General features: G+C 38.7%; 1 protein-coding gene across 1 annotated transcript in view; it reads right to left on the bottom strand.

The window, feature by feature from the left end:
• The window catches only part of lmbrd1 (LMBR1 domain containing 1), a 91,149-nt gene that overhangs the window by 75,522 nt on the left and 2,127 nt on the right, over positions 1-13,500 (bottom strand). Inside the window, exon 2 of the mRNA XM_034019177.3 lies at positions 12,343-12,519. Within this exon, the coding sequence (XP_033875068.3) occupies positions 12,343-12,519 (177 nt within the window). The remainder of the gene's footprint in view (positions 1-12,342; positions 12,520-13,500) is intronic.

The following is a 13,500-nucleotide window of genomic DNA, read 5'->3' as shown; positions in this document are numbered from 1 at the left end:
AGTTCTTCAAATCAGTAAAAATTACATATAAATAATCTTTTTTATTAATTAATTTAATTAATTTTACAGGGTATGATCATATAACTTTTGACAAGTGTCTTTTTCAGTGAACACAAAAAAAGTATGCTATGGCTAGGAGAACACTGTTTGTAGGACAAATCCTAGATGAATTAGTGTTAAATGCACATTCAAATAAACAGACAAAAAGTATCAAAAGACAATGACATGATTTTAAAAAGATTTAAAAAGGGCTTAATATATTTAGCAAGTATCAGTTAAGCTTCATTAATCTCCTTTTGTTCTCTTTGTCTTTGTAGTCAGTACATTGATTAAGAAAGACACTATGTCCAAACAGTATTATGAACAAGTCCAGTTTGTTTAACATATTCATCATTTAATGGATATTTAACTTTCATATCAGGATGTTCATAATATTTAAACAATCACAATCCAGATTTTCTCTCTCTCGACAGGAATTCAAAGACAGTTTTAAAACCTTTAAAGGTTTGTTAGACGCCCCCCCTCCCCCCTCCCCGTTAACCGAAACTGTTTGACAGTGTGTGGATACAATAAATTGCACATTAAATGTCACTCGCATGCAAAATTCAATCTTTTGATTTGTAAAATGCATATTAAAACAAAAGTTGTTGTATTAAAATCCACTACCAAATCATTATATATTGCAACTCCATATGGCGCGGCCGCCATGTATGAAGGGTATATTATTATGCAAAAGCACGGGGGGGGGGGGGGGGGGGGGGTACCTGTAGTGGTTGTAGTGCTTCATTAAAATATGTACTGAATACCTAGTGTACAAGACAGTATAAGAGAAGTGCTATGGTAGAATATGTTTGAAAACATACAAAATATACGTCAACACTAATAATTTAAATTTCAAAAACTGAGCACCATCCGCCCCTCCCCCCCTCCAGCTCGTGTTAACCAGAGACAGAACTTTAAAGCGTTGTACAGCGCAAGCTGTATTGAAAGAAATCTAAAAAAAAACAAAAAAACAAAAAAAACACAGTTGAATGCAAACTGTGCAAGCCTCTGTTGATGTATCATGGAGGCACATCCAAACTCCAGGGACACTTGACAAGTGTAAATTCATATTATTGGGTTTCCAGGCCCATAGGGTTGGGAAGCCTATTGTTATTGCTGGGATTCTTCTTCTTCCCGCCAAAAGTTGCTCGAGAACTGTCGAAATTCGGTAGGATGGTAGATGCTTATGGGAAGTTGGTAAATGTTAATTGAACATATGTCGTAGGTCACGTGGTTTGGCCACCATATTGGATTGGAAAAAAAAACAAAAAAAAACAATTTTGCCTAAATGTACAAATTCGTCTTTCGAAAGCCACTTATTGCAGAGTGCTGAAAGTTGGTAAACTTGTTGAAGGATAGTCTAAGATTAACTGGTGTTTGTAAGAAGCCAAGAGGTTGTGTGGTATGGTGGCCATGCTGAATGATGTCAAAAATCACACGGTACAGACGTCAAATCACAAACCACAAAGATCTTCTTCTCCCACTGATCCAAACATTGGATCCGATTGATCCAAAAATTGGCACACATGATCCTAGTATGGTTGTCTAAGATTTGGTCAAGGGAAGTTGCTACAATACAGAACATGGCGGCCACGCTGAATGACATCATCAACATACAAAACTGGCTATTAACTCCTTATAGAGTGCAGATAGGGCTATGGTTACTGTGGAACACATATAGTAACCCATGTATGCTCTATAAAAAAATGTCCCAAGTAAAACTTAATAAATATTGCTACTGTGCTACTGTTGCCGATCCAAATTATATGCTTCTACTTAAACATGAAATGCATTTATCACAGTAGTCACAATTAGAGGTGCGATATGACGATAAAAAGAATCGTGATATACATTAACAATTATTCTATTGTCCTTAGTTTTAATTATCGCGGTAATTTATTTATATTTATGATTTTGCACACTGAGAAAGACACATCAACATCAACTCAATTTTGTTCTAGTTATTCACTTTCATATGCTCATTGTTTTTTCACATGCTATTACTGGCACTGGAGTAAAGCTTAGTGCAGGCTGACGTGACCCGCTCCATTTACAAATGTGTTTAACCCAATAATAGTGTAGCTATTGGATTTGGGAATAAGACATCTTTAAACATCCTTAAAATTCGAGTAACAATTCTGAGAAACACCCAAACTAATCAGGTTAAAAACAAAAACAAAACCCTTTTTAAAAAAATAAAAAATAAAATAAAAAATAACTACCACTCTTAATTAACCCTTTGTGGTCCTATGTCAGACCTGTTCCGACATCGCAATTTTCCCTTTCCGGTCCAATGTCGGAGCCTGTCTGACATCATCAAAAAGACGCAAAAAACAGGTCTCTTGACATTTTTTCTCCGGAAAAAGCCAAGAAAACCATTCAATGACCAAGTGAGACCGATAGGAGCCGAGAGAAGCCAAAAAAAAGGGCGTATCTCATGAATACTGATAGACTCAACACCACATAGATAACACAGACATAAACAAACAAGATAGCTGCTTCCGCATCCAGCGCTCAAAGAACATCACAGACATTTGCAGAGCTTTTTTTAGATGTTATAGTAATAAAATAACGACTTGGATCGCATTATTGAGGAGTCTGGTGATAAAACGAGTGATCAAGAGATGATTTATCCGTATGTACTATTATTAAGAGGCATTTGAAAAATATAGCGAACAAGGGGTGGGGCGGGGTTGGAGATGCAGTACTGAGTGTCCTGTTGATATGCAGTGCCTTTTAAACCTGTTTTACTGTGAAAATAATTTTAAAACAGCGCGTCTAATATAAACTGCGCGTGTGAAAATAAATTGGACCCGACTGACATGCGCTGAATAAATGGACCGCTAAGGGTTAAAATTTTAGATCATCTACAGTAATTGATACCTATGTTTCGTAGATGTTTAAAAATGGTTCTGAGAGTTCTGTATTTAAATAGTGAGTGTTTTGTAAATATCTGTTGTATTAATTATAAGCACCATATTTTTTTCAATGTGGTTTATAATGTTGTAAAACATGTTTTAGCTTAATAAATAGTTAACATTTTAAATCTGTAATAATTCTTTTTTTTGTAGTTCTTTGTAAAGCTTTCTTGGCTCGTTGTTCTCAAGTATGTTTTCATCCGACGCATCGCTGAGAAAGACGTTTCAGATTCTACGGATCCAACAGGTAGGGCAAGTACTAATTGAAGAAATTGGGGTAATCTGAAGCCATCATTACAGATCTCAAATTTTCTAATCCTGCGGTCTGCAGGATTCAATATCTGTGCGTGCAATTTGCATTTCCGATTTAATTAAACTTGCATTGACTCTTATAATCTTCCCATATATTTCCAACACCTTATCAACTATTAAGTGGATTGAGGTTCACAGGCTAGAATGCCATCTACACTTCTGGCAAACGCTAACAATTCCTCAGAAAACCTCCTTTTAAATGTCCTCTGTTTAAAGCACTGACAACTGGCAAAAAAAGTTGCAAGCACCACTTTTGCTTATTATTTTGTGGTTCAGAGGGAAGGTGTTCTCTCTCACCACAGCTTGAGTACATAAAAAAGTCGCTCAGTTTTAAGGTTTGTCTTTGTCCCCCTCAATCGTTATTCCTACATTTTCGGCATATTGCAGGATATCTACCCAGACGCCATTCCATGTTTTTTCATTTTACATATATTTTCCAAAAGTTGCGACTGTGCTAGTAACTACTTTTGTTGTGTGGAGAGCGAGACCTTTTCAGACTGTAGTGTCTTGTGAGCAACATGAATTAATGACAGCAGGTTATCAAAAACGAGACAGATGATAAAATCATTTTTTTAAACTTGGTGCAGCAAACCACTTGCCTCAACAAAATTACGATTACTTCCAGCTTGTTTAGGCATTGGATGACAACCTTCAAATTAGACTTGCATTGCATTGACATTTCACCACCTGCACGCCCAACCCATATCACTCAGGCTTGTCAATTCAACAGGCTTTACTCCTAGTGTGTGCTGTACATCATAGAAAAGTCCATGGTGCCCCGATATGGAGAAAAAACAATACAGGGACTCCAAAATGAAAAAAAAACCTGACACTGTTCTGTTTACTTTACTCGCATAGACTGGGTGTAGATAGCCGTTGGGTGGTCATTAGATTTTCGCCCCATCGTATGCTTGTCCCCCTATTGGAACAACGCTTAGTCCAACTGCCTCTAAGCCTTCTTTAAGACAAGTGTTGATTCCCTCTCTTTTGAGTAATTGGGCACAGTCTTTAAAACAAGAGAAATCGCTCGAACACATTTAAATCAGTGCCTACATAACGAACACAGATCGAAAGTTGAAAAAAAGTCTGCCATTCATCAGCAATCAGGCAATAAAATCCCACATTCCGCACTTCCTCACCTATTTGTTTCCTCACCAGGTCAGCCGCAATGTAGAGGAGCTTGTTTTGAACTTCATGGCTTGTCAAGTTAAACGTACCATGCATTTTGTTGAAATTGCTCATTTTGCAAAAAGGGAGCATAACTCCCTTTCGGTTCCCTAGTTTCAGATCAATTGAAGCACTAGCAGCACTTACAGTTGTAGTCAAAAGTTTACATACCCCAATGGAAATTTATAATTTCTAAAAATCTCTCAAACAAATAAATTATAGGAAAAATATTTTGTAACAAAAGTTTTGCTTTTGTGGATGACGGAAATAAAAGTTACAAGAAATAGATGACCTACAATTATTTATTTCAGCATTTGTTTTACAAAACTCCAAAATTGCTAATTCAAAAGGTATTCATACCCTTTGTTGCTTTGATAGTATGTCTACAACAGGGGTGGGCAACCCTGATCCTGGAGTGCCACAGACATTTCTGGTTTTAGTTTTACCCAAGACCTAATTGATTCAATTTACTTATAAAATGTTATAGCTAACTTGAAATCTGCAACTGTTAAGAGCTGAAAACAATTAAAAAAAAGGTATAATTAAGCAAATGATCAGTGCAATTAAGGGTCTACTTAAGTAATTGAGAGCACAGTTGGAATGAAAACCAGCAGACACAGTGGGCCCCCAGGACCAGGGTTGAGAAACACTGGTCTACAAGGTGCTAGAAATTTCAATGCAGAACCTAATTCTAGAAAAGTCTAGAAAATGCTGGATTGTAGGTGAACATTCTTAGACCGTATAAAAGGGTTAGGCATAAGATGATTGCTGTCATTACCAATAAGTCAATATGGGAAAAAGTAGAGCTATCTTAAGACCTTTAGGCAGAAAACTAATTTATTGTCATAAAGCTGGAGAAGGATACAAGAAGACTTCCAAGCATTTGAGTATTTGTTTATTTAACAGATGCCTTTATCCAAGGCGACTACAGAGACTAGGGTGTGTGAACTACGCATCAGCTGTACAGTCACTTACCACAGCGTCTCACTCGAAAGACTGAGCACAAGGAGATTAAGTGGCTTGCTCAGGGTCACACAGTGCGTCAGTGGCAGAGCTGGGATTTGAACCGGGGACCTCCTGGTTACAAGTCATTTTCTTTAACCACTAGACCACACAGCCTCCTAATTTCAACAATTGTTTCTATTATCAAGATGTACAAGACTCATGATACTGTCACAATGCTCCCTCGGTCAAGAACAAATACAAGAATTGTGAGGAAGGTTAATAACAATCTGAGACTGACTGCCAAAGATATTCAAAGTGGGACTGGGGTTTCCATTTCAACCATAGGTCGAGTATTGCATGGTGAAGGTCTCAATGGTCGCAGGCCAAGGAAAAAGCAACTCTTAGGAAAATGTCACAAGGACAATTGTTTACAGTTTGCAAAACGGCATTTAAATGATGGATATGAGTTCTGGTCAAAGGTTTTGTTGCATGATGAAACAAAACGAGCTATTGGTCACGCCGATAGTCGAAACGTTTGGAGAAAGTCTGGTGAGGCGTAAAAAAGAAAAGAACACTATACCTACTGTCAAGCATGGAGGTGGTAATCTTTCTATGGGGCTGTTTTTCCTCTAATGGCACAGGAAATTTAGTCCCAGTACATTGTAAAATGGATTCCATAGCATAGAAAAAGATATTGGCCAATCATCATCTTCGTTACAAAACTTGGTTTAAAGCGCAAGTGGATGTTCCAACACAACAACTATCCAAAGCACACATCAGAATCTACTTCAGAATGGTTGAAGAAGAATAAAATCAAGATTCTGGAATGACCTAGTCAAAGTCCCAATCTAAATCTGACTGAGAATCTTTGGTATGAGTTGACGGCTGTGCACAAGAGAAGTCCTCAGAATTTAAATAAACTGGAAAAATTTTGCGTTGAAGAATGGTCGAAAAATCACTAAAGAATCATGCCAAACGCTCATTGACAAATATCCTAATCATTTAAAATAGGTTAATATTGCTAAATGAGCCTCAACTAGCTATTAATTTTATTTTCCTTGTCAGGGTATGAATACTTTTGAGTTTTGCAAAAAAATTGCTGAATAAATTAAATTGTATATGTCTATTTCTTTTAATTTTTGTTTCCCTCATTCACAAAATCAAAACTTTTGCTACAAAAGATTTTTCCTGTAATTGTTTTCAAAAAATTTCTAGAAATTATAAAATTTCCATTGGGGTATGTAATGTTTGACTACAACTGTACATTTTTACCCACTGTATGAACTTCGTCGTCTTTATTTTCTGTTTCATGTAGACTCACACGATTTCCACACTGACTGCTTCGGTATTTTCCAAACCACTTTCTAAAATCAACATTGGCTGAATTTCCTCTTTATCTCTATTTGCGTTTGAACTTGACGGTCTTGCTTTAAAAAAAAAAGCTCCTTAGTCTGCCACCATTTTTATTATTTCATGAGCATAACCGCCACTGTACAGACAGTACATGAATCAACCACAAACTGCAGCATACGTCATTACGTTCCAAAAGCAAGGAGACCCGCCCACAGCAGTGACAGCATAGCAACAGAGAGTGCACTGCACGGTGCGAGGTTAGGGATTTGGGGTATTGCCTTCGGTGTTGTCAGTATGGTAATCTTTTGTGCCAATGCTAGAGAAATGTCTGTGAATTAGCAAATAGGTTTGGGGGGGTTGCTGGTTAGCCATGGCCTTCCGTTGCCTATCAATACAGCTAGATTGGAAAATTCGGCCTACAAAACTATAATCCCATTTGACACAGAAATGTAGCCTATTTTTCAATCCAAATAATAAACTCATGTAGGCGTTAGGGGAACTGCCCTTCATGAAAGTACCAAGATATTATTTATCTTAAAATGGCGAGCTGCTTTGCTCAGTAGATGGAATTCTAGGAAACATTTCTGCGCACTGACAGTGATCAATACAAAAACGTTAAATAAATATAGATCTAAAAGGTACAAACCACAATGAGCCGTGCAGTTCCTATGATATATTCCACACCTGGTGTGGTGATAACCACCCCAGAAGTGATTATATATATATATATATATATATATATATATATATATATATATATATATACAGTATTGTGCAAAAGTTTTAGGCAGGTGTGAAAAAATGCTGTAAAGTAAGAATGCTTTCAAAAATAGACATGTTAATAGATTATATTTATCAATTAACTAAATGCAAAGTGAGTGAACAGAAGAAATCAATATTTGGTGCGACCACCCTTTGCCTTCAAAACAGCATCAATTCTTCTAGGTACACTTACACACAGTTTTTGAAGGAACTCGGCAGGTAGGTTGGCCCAAACATCTTGGAGAACTAACCACAGTTCTTCTGTGGATTTAGGCAGCCTCAGTTGCTTCTCTCTCTTCATGTAATCCCAGACAGACTCGATGATGTTGAGATCAGGGATCTTTTGGGGCCATACCATCACTTCCAGGACTCCTTGTTCTTCTTTATGCTGAAGATAGTTCTTAATGACTTTCGCTGTATGTTTGGTGTCGTTGTCATGCTGCAGAATAAATTTGGGGCCAATCAGATGCCTCCCTGATGGTATTGCATGATGGATAAGTATCTGACTGTACTTCTCAGCATTAAGGAGATCATTAATTCTGACCAAATCCCCAACTCCATTTGCAGAAATGCAGCCCCAAACTTGCAAGGAACCTCCACCATGCTTCACTGTTGCCTGCAGACACTCATTCGTGTACCGCTCTCCAGCCCTTCGGCGAACAAACTGCCTTCTGCTACAGCCAGATATTTCAAATTTTGACTCATCAGTCCAGAGCACCTGCTGCCATTTTTCTGCACCCCAGTTCCTGTGTTTTCGTGCATAGTTGAGTCACTTGGCCTTGTTTCCACATTGGAGGTATGGCTTTTTGGCCGCAAGTCTTCCATGAAGGCCACTTCTGACCAGACTTCTCCGGACAGTAGATGGGTGTACCAGGGTCCCACTGTTTTCTGCCAATTCTGAGCTGATGGCACTACTGGACATCTTCCGATTGCGAAGGGGAGTAAGCATGCTGCAGTAAGTTTCCTTGGCCGACCACTGCGTCTACGGTCCTCAACGTTGCCCGTTTCTTTGTTTTTCTTCAAAAGAGCTTGGACAGCACATCTGGAAACCCCTGTCTGCCTTGAAATTTCTGCCTGGGAGAGACCTTGCTGATGCAGTATAACTACATTGTGTCTTGTTGCTGTGCTCAGTCTTGCCATGGTGTATGACTTTTGACAGTAAACTGTCTTCAGCAACCGCACCTTGTTAGCTGAGTTTGGCTGTTCCTCACCCAGTTTTATTCCTCCTACACAGCTGTTTCTGTTTCAGTTAATGATTGTGTTTCAACCTACATATTGAATTGATGATCATTAGCACCTGTTTGGTATAATTGTTTAATCATACACCTGACTATATGCCTACAAAATCCCTGACTTTGTGCAAGTGTACCTAGAAGAATTTATGCTGTTTTGAAGACAAAGGGTGGTCACACCAAATATGGATTTGATTTAGATTTTTCTTCTGTTCACTCACTTTGCATTTAGTTAATTGATAAATATAATCATTTAACATGTCTATTTTTGAAAGCATTCTTACTTTACAGCATTTTTTCACACCTGCCTAAAACTTTTGCACAGTACTGTATATATATATATATATATATATATATATATATATCATCGAGATCACACTGCCCAAAGGGGTTTATACTGCTTATATTATTATTATTATTATTTATTTCTTAGCAGACGTCCTTATCCAGGGTGACTTACAATTGTTACAAGATATCACATTATTTTTACATACAATTACCCATTTATGCAGTTGGGTTTTTACTGGAGCAATCTAGGTAAAGTACCTTGCTCAAGGGTACAGCAGCTGTGCCCCCCCCCCCCATCTGGGATTGAACCCACGCCCCTCCGGTCAAGAGTCCAGAGCCCTCCTTCCCCACTTACAGCTCTCTTTGGCATTATACCTTGTGATAATTTAACAAAGTTACAATCTGACACCCCAGCCTTTGCCACCTTGTTGGTAAGGTGCCCGATTTTGATGGTCTGAAAAGCAAGCTGTCCCACCCCCTCACGTACATTGGGTTAGGGATCTTCTATATTTCCTGAAATTGGAAAAAAAACAAATACACTCTGAGGGGATCCAGGGAAGAATTGTTCAAGGCATGGCAACTTTTTCTGCTGTATGTTGACCAACTTGGGCTGACTCCAATACAATCAATATTTTAATAAAATGCACTTGAACAAACGTTTGGTAAATCTGGCCTTGAAAAAACATCTTTTAATAACTGGGTTAATTATTTAGAAATCTTTGACTCTGGGACTTTACTCATCTAAATAATGGATAGGTTTCATGTTATTTTGTTGTTTTTGACACTACTTCCCTTTTTTGCATTATTTTAAGCACATATCTGTGTCAGAGGAACTGAAAGGTGCTCCAATATCAGCTGAGAGAGTGTAAAATGACAACTCCATGACAATACATAAAAAAAAAATTAAAAAAAGAAAATGAGCAGAGGGGTTCTCATGCAATTACAATTGTGTCTAATTTAATTTCTGTTGGAAAAGTACAGTATAAGCATCAGTTTAATGAGGAGATTTAAATAAATTCTGATTGACAGGGAAGGCGATAACATATTTGAGAGAGGCTAGGTTAAGAGATTCAGTGAGAGACGTTAGAGGAATGACCCCTGCAATGTAAATAAGACCATGTAGGAGAAGGCAACACTGTACATCAGGACTATAACTGCATGTCCAAACAAACATGGCTCTTCTGTACAAGTGGTACAGAGTTGTGTTCTTTGGGTAATTTTACTCTGTCAATCTCCATGCCATTAGCTACACAAGTCTCAAATCTGCAGTTTTTAAATAAACACATATTACTCAATAATAAAACTGTATTTTCATTTTAAAACCATGATATTTGATACCATATTAGGTTAAAGTTCTCAGTTTCCATGCCTTGTCCTCAGAAAATCTAAGTGTTTCTGTCTGAAAGCATGTCAGTTAATAGGGGAAGCAGCTGCACGGCTAAAAATAGGAAAGAAGCCATTGACAGGAAGTCGTCTAGGTGAAACGACCATGAGAGTGCAAGACTATCTGAATGCAAGGCTTGCAAACAGAGATTTCTTCAACTATAACATGTTTCTTTCAAAACTGCAAATTTAAATTATACAACAAATAGAAGTGAACAACAGGTAAGATTTATGGAATTATTGCATTAGCTACAACCATTTAAAATGTTTTATTTTGAAGAAGAAAGTATGACTTATTTATTTAATTAATTCCTTACCTGTTTAATATCTAAAACTGTGTGTTCTATATTATTTTTGGTTTCTGTTTATATATTTACCATGCTGAATTTATGTGGCGAGGCATTTAAAAATGACCACTAGAGGTTTGCAACTTTGAAACAATTTTATATCCCTGTATTTCTCCCCAAATTTAAAATTCCATATTACAGTGGTTCCCAACCTTTTTCACTGTAGGGACCACCTTGGTGTTTGGATTATTCCCACTGACCACTTGCCACGCATTCTTTCACAACAGCATTTTGAAACAATTTTTTGTCCTACCTATCTGCACGCAACTCTGCTGTTGCTTTCAACAGCCTCACTCCCTCCCCCCCCCCACCCCCCCTCGAAGCACTTATTTCCTCTTTTAACTTCCCCCATCATTTTTTTGCTGACGACACCCAGAATTTCTTTTCGTTCCCCTCCTTTACCCCTGACCTTGCTGCCCGTATATCAGCTTGCTTGGCTGCTATCCAATTTTGGATGGTGCGCTGATACCTCCTCATCAATCCATTAAAAACCGAAATCCTTTTCTTCCCTTCCCGCTCCTCCCCCCCCACCCTGTCCCACTATCTCATTCCCTCCCTTGTCCCTCATTCCATCCCCCTCTGCTCGTAACCTCGGTGTCATCTTCGACTCTACCCTCTCCCTCTCCGATCATATCTCGGCCATAACACGCACCTGCCGTTTCCATCTATTCAACATCAGCAAAATACGCCCCTCCATTGCCCTTTCTGCTTCTAAACTCCTGGTCCACTCTCTCATCTTCACCCGTCTTGACTATTGTAATTCCCTCCTCCTTGGCCTTCCCTCTTATGCTTTTACACCATTACAACAAATTCAAAACGCCTCTGCCCGTATCATATTTAACCTCCCCCACTCCGTTCATACTTCCCCTCTCCTCCTCCAGCTTCACTGGCTCCCTGTCTATTATCGTTGTTTGTTCAAATTCCTTACCCTTGTGTATAAATCTCTCCATGGTCTTGCTCCACCTTATCTGGCTGCATTGATTACCTACTATGCCCCCCCCCCCCCCCCCTTACGCTCTCAACCTCTGTTGTCCCTCTCTGTCCCACCCTCGCCCTGTGCCCAATCCCGTTTCCGTTCCTTTTCCCTTCTTGCTCCTCTTCATTGGAATAGACTCGCACTTATCATAAAACAGTCACCCACACTGCGTAGTTTCCGCTCCTCCCTCAAAACGCATCTCTTCTCCCTAGCCCATGCTACTGCTACTTCAGTCAAGCAACTATTCTGTCTCCTCACCCTAGCCCAATAAAATTACATTCTTTTCATCCATTTTCCAGATTGTATCGCTTTGTTTAAACTTGTAAAGCACCTTGGCTAAAGGTGCTATAAAAATGTAACTAAATAAAATAAATAAATATGCACAGTTTGGCAGTTCCTTCCATATACACGTATGTCTGCAAAAATCACTCAGACATCTCATAAGTAACTCTCTCAAAAAGGGACAGTCTGAAGAACAGACTTTCCAACAGATTTCCAGTCCCACAATTTAAACACCTTGTCATGTCAAAAATAAGTATGATCCAGGTTGCATATTAATTTGGATCACAGCGAGTGGTCAAACGGAGAGAGAAAAAAAGTGTTTAAAAGTAACATACCTTGTAAGTGCCATTTGACTCTTTCATATAGGATACCAAGAATATGTCCACTGGAAGAAGCGCTGAAGTTATCAATGCAATGGCAAGGGCACATATTGCCGTTATAGTAGAGATCACTTCACTTTCCTGTCGACTCTGGTACTTTCGTATGTAAATCCAACAAAATGCCAAAATTGCCTGTAACATAATAAAAAAAAAAAATTATATATATATATATATATATTTTAGCATAAATAAATCTATGGATTACATTGTAGGATTACATGGTTGATCATTGTTGCCCATGACCCCTCAAGTTAGCACCAGCTGCCCCCTTTGTTTTTTTCGATATTCATATTTCAATTCAGGAAATACAGATAAAATGCTGTATATTGTAGCCAAAAAATCATAATAAATACATGAAAATGTATCTTTCTGGTGCTGTATCGAATCATTTTTGTGTAGTAGGTAATGTGGCCTGAATGGGCGTCGCAGTAACTTCTACTCCAAGAGAAGCAACTGGCTGTGGTTGAGACAGAAAGATTCTGGCACAATAGAAAGAAAGAAACTCTGGTGTACGGGTAAGTAAGCTGGGCTGAGTTGAGTGGGGGACGGGGGACGGGGGTGACGCTGGGACGCCAGAATCACCGTCGAGCCCTCTTGAGGTTTCGTGGGCTAGTCGACGAAATACTGAGGATGGAAGGTGCCCACTTGAAGACCCCAGAGATGTACCCTACTTAGCTCAATCCAGACGGTTGTCATGCTGATGTGCTGGGGAGACCACACTGTGGTTGATCCCTGGAGTCAGCATCGCAGCCGTTGTGTGTGCTGATGCGCTAGGGAGGCAATAAACTGATCCCTGGAGCCAGCATTACACTTCAGCCATTAACACCAGACAGAAGGATATCTACATTATCATATGAAAGGAAATGCAAATGGATAGAGACACATATGGATCACATTAGTTTACTGTAAAGCTACGTCTTAGTTGGTGCTTATCTTGGCGAGAGCCGAGTTCAAATCAGCACGAAGTTTTAACATCTACTCTTGTGTAATGGAAATCATCTTGAAATATCTGCAAAAATATTTCAACAGAAGAAAATAGGGGCCTGTGATAATATTGGTAATGCTAATAAAACATGATTTGGTTTGTCACCCACACCTTGAACAGAATATGCA

The sequence above is a fragment of the Acipenser ruthenus genome, chromosome 6 (genome assembly GCF_902713425.1).
Source record: "Acipenser ruthenus chromosome 6, fAciRut3.2 maternal haplotype, whole genome shotgun sequence".
In the NCBI taxonomy this organism is placed as follows: domain Eukaryota; kingdom Metazoa; phylum Chordata; class Actinopteri; order Acipenseriformes; family Acipenseridae; genus Acipenser; species Acipenser ruthenus.
This window is presented reverse-complemented; position numbering and strand designations above follow the sequence as displayed.